The sequence below is a fragment of the Pelobates fuscus genome, chromosome 12 (assembly GCF_036172605.1).
Source record: "Pelobates fuscus isolate aPelFus1 chromosome 12, aPelFus1.pri, whole genome shotgun sequence".
In the NCBI taxonomy this organism is placed as follows: Eukaryota; Metazoa; Chordata; class Amphibia; order Anura; family Pelobatidae; genus Pelobates; species Pelobates fuscus.
The window spans coordinates 133,086,040-133,099,977 of NC_086328.1; the positions used below are offsets into that span (position 1 = coordinate 133,086,040).

The 13,938-nt window shown below is 36.1% G+C and overlaps 1 protein-coding gene across 1 annotated transcript in view; it reads left to right on the forward strand.

Moving 5' to 3' along the window:
• The window catches only part of LGR4 (leucine rich repeat containing G protein-coupled receptor 4), an 81,771-nt gene that overhangs the window by 55,436 nt on the left and 12,397 nt on the right, over positions 1-13,938 (forward strand). Inside the window, exons 5-10 of the mRNA XM_063438567.1 lie at positions 5,697-5,912; positions 6,379-6,450; positions 9,180-9,248; positions 10,770-10,841; positions 12,307-12,378; positions 13,217-13,285. Coding sequence (XP_063294637.1) covers positions 5,697-5,912; positions 6,379-6,450; positions 9,180-9,248; positions 10,770-10,841; positions 12,307-12,378; positions 13,217-13,285 — 570 coding nt within the window. The remainder of the gene's footprint in view (positions 1-5,696; positions 5,913-6,378; positions 6,451-9,179; positions 9,249-10,769; positions 10,842-12,306; positions 12,379-13,216; positions 13,286-13,938) is intronic.

Consider the following 13,938-nt stretch of genomic DNA (forward strand, 5'->3'; position numbering starts at 1 on the left):
ATTGGGCACCTGAAATGAGTGGTACCTCTCTCTCTAACCATTTGCATTACTTCTTTCAACAAACCAAGTTTTATGATTATTAAAGTAGCTTTTTATGCTTTTCCAGTGGTTTTATTAAGATTGGATTTCCTGTTAGAATGAAAACTCAAGATAGCTTGGCTTGGCTTCTTGGGTAAGCGTGTATGTGTATATATGTAGGACTTATTCCTCTGGAAAATCTGTCCTTTGATCACCAGGGGAGGTTCATGAATGTGGAATGGGAAAACAACGAGACAGGTATTTTCTAGCTCATTTTTCGATGTAGCCTCCAGTTATTTTCACCTTCTGATTTAAAATACATCCATATTTAACTCCGAAGAGCGATTTGTAGGGAGAAAAAAAATACCCTCATATCTGTGCAAACATGTGGTTTAATCCTTTTGTGTCATGCAAAGTGTTAAATATTCTACACTCTGATCCCGGCAGAAATGATTAATACTGGAGTTTATTTATTTACATTGGGTGCGATTACGGATGGTATAAACCCTTTTTGAGGTCTAAGGTTGGAAACCATAATATATTCGAGAATATGTGAATTCCCTTGTAAAAATGTTTTTGACACTTTTCTAAGCCCTTAAGCAACTTGTCACAGAATGCCAGATGAATTGATGTAGGAGAAAATGCGCGTTGCTGACTGATTTAACTTTGGTTGTATTTAGATCTTGTCAACTAAAAAAAGTGCATCCTCTGTTTTTATTTCATTTGTACTGGGAGTTTTTTTTTTTTTTTTTTGTAACTCTGTGGCTTCTATTGGCTTGCTTACTAGTTTCATATATTCGATATATAATTACTGACAATTTTGCAAGAATGATGTATAGATTACGTTTTTCGTGAGGCTGTTGACCGAAGCTCGTACACAAGGGCGAAAACATACCTAGCTATCTTTCTCTTATTTCTCCAAACCACCACTTTTCCAGTTTTGATATTGTTGGGCATTTATTTTTATATTTCTTTGACCTTTTCTATGTTTTCTATGAGCGGATGAGTGAGCTTATTAAAAGCTTCAAAATCTTTCATTTACTTTTACACGTATACATTCTTGCGATGATTGTCTTCCACGTGACTTGGGGAAAAACAAGTCGCTTTAGCTCTCCAGAGCCAAACTATTGTATTTGGATTGATGAACTTCGAGTGAGTAGAACACAGAGTTGCTGATATCCATTTCTCTTACTTGTTTGCTCAGGAAACAAAGCAAGCTGAGGACCGAATTCACAAGATCATGGTGAAATCCCTCTGGTTTTTGGCTCTGTATTTGAGCCGTGTAAAAAAAAAAAAAAAAAAGCACATTGCCTTGAACTTAGTTACATATCTAATGGATATGGCAGGTGTGTCACGTTTTAAATGATTGTATTCTGTTAAAACCAGAAATAGCAGTTCTTGATCTGCATGCTGGTTATCCCCTTTGACCTTCCCCTCCACCCCCAATCCTCAAATACTCTAGCATCTGTATGACTTCAGAAATGTCCAAGTCACAGCATAATGAAGAAAAAAAAAAACATGTTTTTATAAGAAATATATTTAGATGTTTTAAAAAAAATATAAAGTAAATGGAATAAAGGTTTCTCCTCCATTTCTTAAAAAAAAAAAAATCCCTTTAATTTTTACATATTGTTTTTTTTTGTGTTTTTTTTAATATACGCTCTATTGGTAGTACTCTTGTTCAGCCTTTAAATGTTTTTTATTAAATGAACCGGAAGAAGAACATAATCTGATGGTCGATTTTGAGAACACCAAGTAATTTTCTCTTTGAAATAAATAATGATCTTTTACAGTTTTATTCCAAGCACCATGGCCACTTCAGTGATTTGAAGTGGTTATGGTGCCTGTTTGTATTTGCAGGATTTCGCTTTGAAACGCTGCATGTGCTTCGATAACAGCCGGAAGTGTAACTCGACCTCCAGTAGTCATTGGGGTTTCATAAACTAGCCCAGAACTACAATAGTAACAATAGTAATTGTAGGATCCTTAATTTAGGTGTAATAAGAAGGAGGGATAATGTTGGAGCTTGAACAATCAGTTGAAGTTATGGTGCCTAGTCCCTTTAATGTCAATGCCTCCTAAAATGTTGTGGTCGTTAAGCTCAGCCGTTAATTCCTCCAAGCAAAAAAATACAAATTGTTTAAAATTTTGGATTTCGACTTAATAAACTTTCCAAATGATCCGATACCTTTTAACAAAACTTTTCAAATTATTAATCTGCAGAAGCCACCATGAAAGTGTTTGGGGAATGTTTTTTAAGTTAAATCATTTAGAAAGTTTTCCAAACACTATTGAATCATTTGAAAAGCTTATTAAATCGAGGCCTTAATGCACCAAAAAAAAGGGGGGAAAAAACGTACAAAACGTAGACGATAGCAGTCTGTTATCGATTTCCCTTTTACACAGTGAAGTCATTAAAGGTACCGAAATCAGATTGTGGTATGTGTGGTGGTGAAGAAGGAGGGGGTATTAATTTTTTCCCACTTTTTTTTTTTTTTTTTTTTTTTGCTGCTAGTTACATTTTATTTTAAGGAGGTTAAATAAATTACAACTGTTGCCCATTTTGTTTTCATTTTTCAGCAAAAGACAAAGCCTCACCGATCTGTAAACGATACCTGCCTTTGTTTTGAGAAGCTTAATGCATGGGCAGCTCGGCTATTAATCAGAGAGACCTGACAGGAGAGTGCAGGTGTTTTTTGTTTAAATAAGAATGAGCCTACCCTTTACATTTAACCTCCATTAATGCCGGAGGGAGGTGCACTGAGACTAACTAGTTTTCTAAACCTTCTTTATTGTCGTACATTACAGGCCCCTAGGGCAGCAACATGGGCCTGGGAAAGCAAGAGCTGTATACATTTTTATTTTCCTAAAGCAGTTTTAAAACTAGGATTAATTAAACATCCCCCTGAAACATGATCATCTAGGTGGGGTACTGTTTTAAAGTTAAGCTCTTTGTTGTAAACATTGCTAAGATCTTCTACTGAGATGATGGATCAAAGTCCATTCTTGCATAATTTTATTGCCAAGACTTGCATACAGATTTTTTTTGATTTTTTTTTTTTTCCACAAATACTCTATACAGGATTGTAACTTATTACATCTAAGGTTTATTTAAATGCTAATCTGTTTTCTTGGCATTTTGTTTTTAAATGTATATGGGTATCCTGTATCACAGCAAATCCAAGCGGAAACATTTTATTTATGATTTTCTTCTCTGGGTGGATCGAATTTATTGCGCTTTGCTGTGGTTTGGAAACCATCCTTTCGTTTTTAGTTTTAGTTTTTGTCTTTTTTTTTTTTCTACATCTTCGCTTTAGATGAGATGGTGATCTGTACAATCTTAAAACATATACTGGCAAGTTTATCAGAATGAACGCTGCTTGCCTTACACCATAAGCACTACATTTTTCTAAATTGGTCAATAGCTCATACGTAGGAGTTAAACCCTGCTGTGCATCAACTGATCACTCTCGACCAATGAGCTAAGCGTTGCACAACCGCAATTATCTCTAGTGTAGATAGGGAGTGTCCAGATGTTCTGAAATGGTTTGATTATTTAAAATGGGTGGCACCAGGTTACTCCTAGCACCATGATCACTACAGCATGCTCACGTGGTTGTGATGCACAGTGCTTTTATAAAGGGACAGTCCGGGCATCATGACAACTTCCTCCTGTTTCCTACAGTGCTGAATCTCCTTGCCTCTCGGCCTGTCCGTTTTCTAAAAAAATCTCCAAAGTGGAAGGCTTTTGCAGAATCTGCCAGCGGCCTAGATTGTTCCTTTTTAATATTGTATGTTTTAGCCAACACAGGCTGGGAAATCAAGCTGTATCTGCCACCTTTTCATTAATGGTCATCCTAAATGCTGGGGATTTGTATGACGTCTGTGTGCATCTTGGTAAAGGGGCAGTTTAGGATAAGGCAAATATAACAACATTATTTAAATGAAATTGTTATAGTGCTGGGAGGCCCCCAGGCACATTTTATCTTCAAGTGTTAAACATTTAACCATATTTTAGGACCTATTCGCCACATATTCTCTCATATAGTCAATGCTTATAGGAGGAACCTGTGTGGAGCACGTTGAATCCTCTGTAGGGATAGTAGACACTCCGCATATTATCGTTTGTGTATTCTTATCTGTGTAGTTTTTGGTCAGGGGGTCTGATTTGATAAAACACAAACCAATCAGCCAATAGAAACACATTTTTGGATTTCTGATTTGGTTTTCGGTGCCTCTGCAACACATCACCTTCTTTCTCTAAAATGCATTGTGCTGTACTTTTTTGCCAACTTCCAGTGTGTTTATTTTTTCAAATAATTATTATATAAACTGAAGTGTGTATTTTTATAATTCCAGTTTTCATTGTTTTGCTTAATCCTGTACACAAACAGCTAAATTATTTGTTTCCCTGGTATTTTTGTTTTGTGGTTTCTGTATTTTTGTTTGTTTATTTTTACTATGGCTGGTGACCACTGGCTCCCAAGACGTTCTGTCAGACTATAGATTGCAATTTAATCACATGATGCCAGACCACTGGAAGGAGGGCATTATGGGCAATGGAATCCACAACCCCTGTCATTCCAAAGGTTTGCCATCGCTGCTCTTGAATAAGACCAATAAAACATGCTAGCAGAACAAGCTGAAAAATATATTGTGGGAATTTCTCCCTGCGCTCATGCCAAGAACTATCCACGTTAGATTTACTTTGGCTAATCGGCTTAATAATTTTGTAAAAATTAGACTCCAGATTTAATTATTAATTGCTGAATAATAAAACGTACAATCATTTTTATTGAGCGAAGATCTGTAAACAAACTCCGATCTGGACAAATTACCGTTTCATAGCGGCATGGTTATCCGCATCCCCAAATGGATACAATCTTTATTAAATACTCGTATTGACTGTTTTGGAATTTTGCTGAAATTTCAACCCAGTCAACAAATATATATATATTGATACAAAGTAAGGGGCTCCCGTTACACCTACTAGGTTATTCAATACAATTTAATTTTTTATCAGTGAACAATACATTTCAGTTTTGGGCCAATGCAGTGACATAGATAAATAATTCCAAGAATTCTTTGAATTCCCAACAATTCAGACTTTAGCTAGAACCCTTGCTAGTGGGTTTTTAATCTTGTTTCTTTGTGTGTGTGTGTGTGTGTGTGTGTGTGTGTTCTGTAATGAGAAACTTTTTAAAAGGAAATTTTTGCTCTGTGCAAATTATGACTTTGGTCTTCTGTCGACTCAGCATCGTTATGTTCGTACCTGACATGGGCAAGCTTAAGTTTAATGCCCACATTATCATTGTAGATGGGCATGTTCCTTTTCTACTTCATGTTTTTATTTTCCTCGCCGAACCATACAAATGCTTACTTGTGTTTTTGAGCATGACAATGATATGAATATCCTGAATTTCGCACACAAGAAAAGCAGATATGTAGCCTTCTGTAATTGACATATTGCAGCACATGTGAAGACGTTGCAGTTTATGTAGCTGTTTAGAGGCAAACCTATCTTTGTGCAAAATGCGGCATTTTAAAAACCGAAAGGTCTATTTAACATGCCTCTTTCTAAGAAAGAAAGGATGTGATTTGTTTCCAGATTCAAATAATTAAACATGTATGTTTGCTGATGTTGTTTTTGATTATTTAATTTTTTTGGTCTCCTGCAGACGGTTAGATGCAAACCACATTGTCACTGTTCCAGATGACAGTTTCGAAGGTCTACTACAACTTCGACATCTTTGGCTGGATGACAACAACTTGACCGAAGTCCCAATTCGCCCACTCGGCAACCTTCCGTCTCTTCAAGCGTTGACACTGGCGCTCAACAAAATCACCCATATCCCAGATTTTGCCTTTTCAAACCTTTCAAGTCTTGTTGTTTTGTAAGTATACATGTCAGGAGCAGAGCATTGTCTTTGTTAATGAGCATTTTGACTGTCACATTCTACTTAAAATAAGGGTTCCAAAAATAACTTATTTATGAATAAATGCTTTATTCCAAGCACCATGACAACTTCATTGATTTCAAGTGGTCATGGTGCCTGTAGTCTGTATGTGCAGAGTTTCATGTTGAGTTTAACTCCTCGCCTGCAGTAAGTGGCATCCCAATGACTCTACCTGAGAGGATGTCACATCAGCCAGCGTCGAACTAGCGTTCCGAGCTGACTAATGTCAATTCTGTGCTATACCGGTTTATCAATACTTGTTTGAACGCATACATACACATAAATATATATAATTCTGATTTCTTTCTTGACAATATTTAACTGAAATTCTAAACAATTAACACAATTCTTTTCACATCTCAAAATTACTTTTTTTTTTTCCCCTTTTTTTCTTTTTTGCTAGACATCTTCATAACAACAAATTAAAAACCCTTGGACAATACAGTTTTGATGGTTTAGATAACTTGGAAGCGCTGTAAGTATTGCTACTTAATCTGATTTTCTCTATTTCTCTGATCAAAAGAACCCGTGGCTTGCCACTAACTCTTCTGTGCAGTGTGACAAAAGGATATTTCCTTCATTACAAATATGTTGCTGGAGGGGTTTTAAGGATGAGCTTGATCAACAAAGAGTTTAATTACTTTAATAGTAAGAAATGCAGGATGTGGGCAGAGTTTCATTAAATGTATTAAATCTAAATGGCATTCCTTCAGATGAAGCGCATTTGGATAATGTTGGATTCTTAGGTCGTGTGTTGTTGTAATTCTTTTTTTGTTATTTGCAAAGGTTTTTTCTAAAATCTATGTATCCAAGAAAAGACGCTTTTAACTAAATCGGACTGAGTGCTGAGGCCTGCTCTGCTGAAACGAGCTTTGCAACAGCCCTCCTTTCAAAAATATATATAGAATCTCAAACAAATAACTATTTTGTTTTCTTTCATATGAGTATATATATATATATTTTTTTTTTAAAATTGTGACTTAAAACACAAAGCAAAATCTCATCGGTCGGTAAATGAAAAGCTAGGCGTGGGTAATGTAGCTTACAGCAACCTCTATCTTGGCTGTACAATGCCATGTGTTTGTTGGTATTTGGGAGTGTTGAGGTGTTTGCCTTGATTTTGTTTGGCTAGAGTGTGGAAGCCACAATCTGTGTTTCCAGCTGCTATATCATTGACCCATTTGACAGCCAGTCCCTGATAACCAGTTAATAAGGTTTGACAAACCTTTACAGTTTCCTCGGAGATTGCCAAGCAACAACCTGGAGGGTGGTTTGGTTAAGAAATATTAACTGATAAGGAAGTTGAGCAGCAATGCAAAACATATATTTCTCTCCTAAGTTAATGTTTAACTTTAGAAATGAGATTTGTGGGTTTGTGGGAACAGCTGCCTGGATGGATTGAGAGCTATTTATTTTAATTGTAAAATTAGAGTGGATTAGAGTTTTCATTTTCTTTTTTTCTGCATAGTGATGGACCTAAGTCAAGGGCATTGACTCTTTAATATGTGTCAACTTACAGGAACTGAGCTTCCACATAGGACAGGAAATTTAGACCTCTTCCTTTTTAATTTGTCAACAAACGTTGTCCACTCAGTGATAAGGAACTCTGTAACTACAAACACTTTTAAAATGGAACACAACCATAAAAGATCAGAAAACGAAAACCAAGGTTTGAACAACACCACTCTTAATCAAAAGATTATCTTTCCCAAAGGTTGTGTCAGGATGCTCAGGAGCTCCGATGCTTGCTGAAGTGTCTCCGTAGCTTGAAACACAGATGGAGTGATACATTATGGTACCATCTTTTATTTATCACGTCTCTAGACATGGAGAGGGAGAATTCTCATATCTAATGCAGCTGATAAGTAAATGGATAACACTAACGTTTGCAGATGACAGGCCTAATTGTGTTCCAGGTGTTTCTTTATTTGATTTTTTTTTTTCCAGTTGTCATTTTGCATATCCGCTCTTGTGTAGACGAAGTGGGCTCGGATTGGATATTCTAAGCCAGCACCTTGGCTGTGCTAGCCATAGAAGGAGAAGCCATTATAGTTATGAGTTTAGGAGACCTGTGTCTCAGTGTTCTAGATCTATAACCTGTACCCCCAGTATTTGTAACATTTATTAAGTTGCTTGTATGCCATATGCAAGTATTTTTTATGAATATGTGTCGAAGTATATTTATATATCTTGACCATAGCAATACCCTTGATAATTCGGTTTGTACATTCCCATGTGTGTTGATTCACTTGTTGATAGGAAAAGTACATAAAACATTTTTTTTTATCTTAAAGAATGTATTCTTTCTAAGACAAACAAAATGTGTTGATATGATCGGTAAACACTAGCGGTGCCAGCCTGCTCGGAGTACAGATTGAAATGGAAATGGTAAAGGCTGTACGAAGTTCATCTCTGTGCACCTATTCGTATATCTAGTAATGCCTTTTCCAGGGGTTACAAACAAAAACACACCGGCCATTTGGATACATTATATTGTATCGAACGTTTTAGGCTTTAAAGGGGAAACTTGCGTCTCTGGGAATTTCCCTGTTAAATAAAACCATCACCTAAAACGTGTTTTAACATTTCTCATGGAATGTTGAGTTTTTCATTGAATATTAAAGACTAATGAATTCACAACATGATCCAGGTTACTCCAAGCACATCCAGGGCACATATTGCAATGGACGAGGAGAAATGGAAATATTGTTTCTCCTGCTCTCAGACTGCCAGGTGCTCTCAGACTGCCAGGTGCGAAGGGCAGAGCTTATAACCAGGTTTAACGGGGACCTAAGGTGGAGGCGCCCAGTTTCAAGATAGAAGGTGTTACAATGTTGTTGAATTCTAAATTGAATTAAAAAAAATTAACTTCATAAACAAACATGTATTAAATATATGAGATAACAAAACACTAGCTTCTAAATCCTGGCTGATAACATTTCCTTTAAAGGTTCACAGACCATACTGTGTAAAACACTTTCTAAATAAGTAAATCGTTTGTTAACTAAGGAAACAATACGATCTGGTGCTAAGATTACTTGGCTATAAAATAATACATTTTATGTGACCATTAGCTCTATGCAGACTTGGTAAGTAGTGTAGGTTTTATGGTTTATATGTGTTTTGCCAACCATAATAACTAACCAATGAATGTTTGGGTATTTATTTCTTTATTTATTTATTGGTTTATTTCTTTATTTTTAGGGATCTGAATTATAACAACCTTGTTGATTTCCCTGATGCCATCAAATCACTGCACAATTTAAAGGAGCTGTAAGTAGCCATTATGATATTTGTAAACTAGAATAACAGATCTTTGGGGCATTAATTGTGCAGATGTTTTACCTATTATTAAGCAGTTGACCTGAGCTATACGTCTGTGTAAAAATGAAAAGCCAATGAAATGTCACTGAATGAAGCTTGCTGCCATCTGTAAAATCCGTTTATTTTGAGTAGAAAACCTTCCATTTGTCACATAAAAGGTTTTGTCCCCTACGTGTTCAGACAGGCATACGTGACCTCTCCTGTTGCTTTGGACCATGACTTGATGCATGGCTAGACTGCTCTGTTTATTGTGTGTTTGCAAATTGGGACTGTTCTTTCAGTAGAGTAATTACATTACATTTGTTTATCCATTTTCCTGCTGCAAGCGTTTCTGTGCTTTACAGAAAGCTTGTACTGAGTTTTGCAGAGTTAGAGAAAAGTAATACACATATTATATTTGTATTTATATCTGTACCGTGATTAGATTCTGTAACGTTAACCTATTGGGATCTAACTAAATAATGCCGTCATGGTCCATGGCCTGAATAATGTACAGGTGAGGGTTAAATTATTCTGCTCTGCAAATAAAATAGCAGACTGCTTGCGTAAGTCGAACAAAAAATAAATAAATAAAACCCTTAAAATGATAAACTTTAAAATGCACCTACTTTGTTTTCTTTTGCATGTTTTCTTGAGGGGAGTGTGATTTTGTAAAAATGCACATTTTCTATTGAAATCGCCATTATTGTAAATGGGGGGAGAAGGCATCACCCTTCCTTAAATGAATGTGTAATTACTATTTGGGTATAAACATGATCTGATAAATATTGTACAAACTACTTTCTTAGCCCTCTATATGCCAAAGCATTTACTGCATATTGTTTCATTCTCCATGTTGCCATCTCAATTTAACACCCATTTCTGTATTTTATTTCCAATGTCACATAAGATGAAAATATGGAAATTCTTAAGTAGATATTCTTGTATTAATAAATGGTTAATGCTTTCCAAACATTATTCTTAAAATCATGAAATCATTTTTTTGCAGGATCAAACTATTTCCATTTAACTCTGATCTTGATGTTGGTAAATTCTTATACCCAAACACTCTGGAGCTAAGAAGCTTGCTAGATGATATAAATGTGCAATGGGAGACCATTTATAGTGACCCAGTGGTCCGATAAGATTGGGATCATTGGGAGAGGGTGTAATTTCATGTACAAACCATTACTAATCATGTAGAATGTTCTATAAGGACAATAGCATTCCACAGGCTTTGTACTCTTTTCAAATTATTTTTATTGAACAGTTTAAAAAAAACATAACAATATGAAACAAAAAATATAACTGACATTTTTATTTATGAATTAAAAAAAATAAGCGGCAGACTCTTTACTTTATAATACATGGTACCTTTTTTATACAGTGCAAATTGAGTGGCGATGTTGCCATTTTTAGTTATGGTTAGTTTACAGTACATATTTTTTTTTTTGTTTTATTTTTATTTTTCTCCTTTGATTATTATTTCAGGGGCTTCCACAGTAATTCCATTTCTACGATCCCTGATGGGGCGTTTGTGAATAACCCTTTGTTAAAAACAATGTAAGTAACTGGTGATCTGCTAAATTGGTTATTTTATACATTGATTTACAATTCACACCTGTATTAGTGAGGGGTCTTATTGTACTGATGGTAATACTTTAAGAATGAAGTACAGAACTGGGAATTTGATCCCTAATAATTTCCGCTCAGAAAACATAAACAGAATCCTGCCTCGTGCTTATTTAAACTTATTTTATTCAGGATTCAAAGATTTAAAAGTATAAATTAAAAGCAGATATCATTCAAAACGCCTTACGTAAGATCAATGTGAGATGACTGCATATACTGTTTATACAACAGCGTTTTTGAACAAAATTACCGTTCTATCTGGTGTTCCGCTTCCCACAATGTCATCGAAGCATATCGTGGGAGGCAGAGCTCCAGACTAAAAACGCTGTTGTATATTCAGTATATACGGTTACCCCGCATTAATCTCTAGCAGCAACAGCATCTTTAAAATGTGTTTTAAGTGCATTTATAAAATCCCATAAATAAAGATTAATTTTCACCATTTCAATTGTCATTTTGGTTCAACGGTTCTAAGGTCCTTTCCTGCCTAATAGAATTCTGTTCTGTATGAATAAACGGCGTCCATGTACGTTTAGTCATAGGGATTGCCTTGGCCAAATTGTGTTCATGCATGCTTCCTTTGTGTGCAAGTGTCAATCAAACTGAGCCACCGCCTCTGACTCACGTTGTGGGTTCTGGTAAAAGTCTCCTCCGAGCGATCAGAAACACGGAGGGAACTTTGACAATGATAAGAGAATCATAACATTATGTATGTTTTTTTTATTATTATGATGATTATTTTTTAAATGCTATGCTCCAGGTGTACACAGTAATATAGGAAGTGCATACCACAGTTTTGTAAAAGTTATATAATCTTGGAATTATTTAAGCCGTAGAAGTAATGACAAATAATCAGAAGGGGGAGTAGGAATCTGTTCTGCTTTACATCCAAGGCTAGACTACTTCCCATTATCTATCCAGAGCCCCCAGATTCTTCGGTGACAGAAGATGTTGTGAATTACAGACAATAATTTCTTCATTTGTTAAACTCTCCAAAACATATTGCTAGTGATCTGCAACTTCAGGCTCTTTTCACAGCTAAAATATGACAATATTTTTCTTTCAAGGAAGTGTGTATAACTAATGGTTCTTAGAAAAATGAAGACGGCATAACTGCTGCCAAGATGGTATAGCTCTGGGACAAGACCACTAAGTGCCAGAAAAATAAATGTTTTGTTATTTTGGAGTGTGGGGGTCTTGACCAAAGCTTTATCAAAAATTAAAATTAAAAAAAGCTTGTCTGTGCAAGTGAGGTTTTATATAATCTGACTGGTTTGAGGGCTTACTGTTTACATTTGGGGGAGTGAGGCTCATTTGCAAAAACGCAAAATAACTACAGATGTGCCCAAATGTTTGTGAGCTGCTCAATTAAGTCATTCTGTTCCATATTTTTCAGACACTTGTACGATAATCCCTTGTCTTTTGTTGGGAATTCGGCATTTCAGAACTTATCAGACCTCCACTTCTTGTAAGTACTTGTCTACCCTTTTCTAGAATGTGTGAAGTGAGATACTTGACACGGTATTAGTTGCACTGTGTGCTTTCTATAATTATACTGCTTAACTGTAGCATGACCTGATGACCTTCAAAAGGTTGAAGAGAAATGTCAAAATGGCAAAGCGGCAGGGTGGCTTATCGCTCAGAAAATGGCATATTTCATGTGCATGTTATGTCACACTCAAACCTATTGTCCAACGTCTTTCGAATATTTAACATTTAAAGGAAAATATGGGACTCTTGAAATTTAGCTCTTCCGGGATTAATGATGGTATCCATACCATTTTATCGTTGGTGACCTTATTCCAGTATGTATTGTGTTCATTATTTGGCTTCAGTAGGCTTCTACAGAGCTTACTGCAGCCACTACACCCCAGGTGCCCAAAGTGCTTCTGGTCTTCTCGAACAGGAGTAGCAGGATGTTGATGTATGATTTAAGGCAATTAATGAGCTGACATCTGAGTTTTCTATCTCTAAGAAGACTGGACGAGTTGCCAGCTGCTGGTGGAAGTGCTGCTGAAACCTGCGTATCTTTAAATTCTTGCCTTTACGGTCTGCCTTGTGAGACTTGGTTTGAGTAGTGATCATTCCTATTTTATTGGATGTCCCAAGCAAGCTTATGTTAACTGGTTTTGATTAAGAGGTATGCATGATTGAAGACTAAATTGGTATGGCAGAAATAAAACTGTTCATTTTGTTTTATTATTAATATTTTGGTATGTATTGCACTAAGTTTTGTTTGCCGTAGTAAATTTTACAGAACGCATCTCGGTAGCACTTTATTGATCAAATCCACTTTCTTTATTTAGGGTTATCAGAGGAGCAACTAATGTTCAGTGGTTTCCCAATCTTACAGGAACTGTTAACCTAGAAAGTCTGTAAGTATAGTTATTCATTTTATTTGAATTAGATGTACATTTACTGTTAATACATTTATCGGTTTAACTAATCCCATGCATTCACATTTGTTGTAGTCCATTGATGTGCGGTTACACAAGCTTACTTGCATAATCTGTGTGTGAGAATTGCACTTTTACTCCCTAATCGCTTAATTTATACGATTATACTGGAGATACAAACTATCTTTTACGTTTTCATAACGCACGCATTCGGACACAATGCATACCTACCAAGTGCACCAGATCCGGTGTTCTCTTCTACTGTCACAGGTTTTTTTTCCCCTGCTGTCCCACATCTTGGGATTCCAAGGAATTTCTCCAATTGATGTAACACATCATTAGTAACACCCTCATTGCACTTGCTCAGTGCAAGACCATGAGTAGAGGTCCTCAGGAACTCTTTGTGCATTGTCTGCTTTGAATTGACCCAATGTACAGCGTTACAGAATGTGATGGCGTTATATAAATAATAAAATAATGATAATAATAATAATTAGGTCGACACTCTGGTCAGCCCATCAGCCTGCCATGCACGCAGCCCAATACATCCTCTTATCTGGGCATGTCCACTTCATGGGGGAGTCCTCCCTTTTCAATGAATGGCCCACCTGTTGTTAAAGGACCACTCTAGT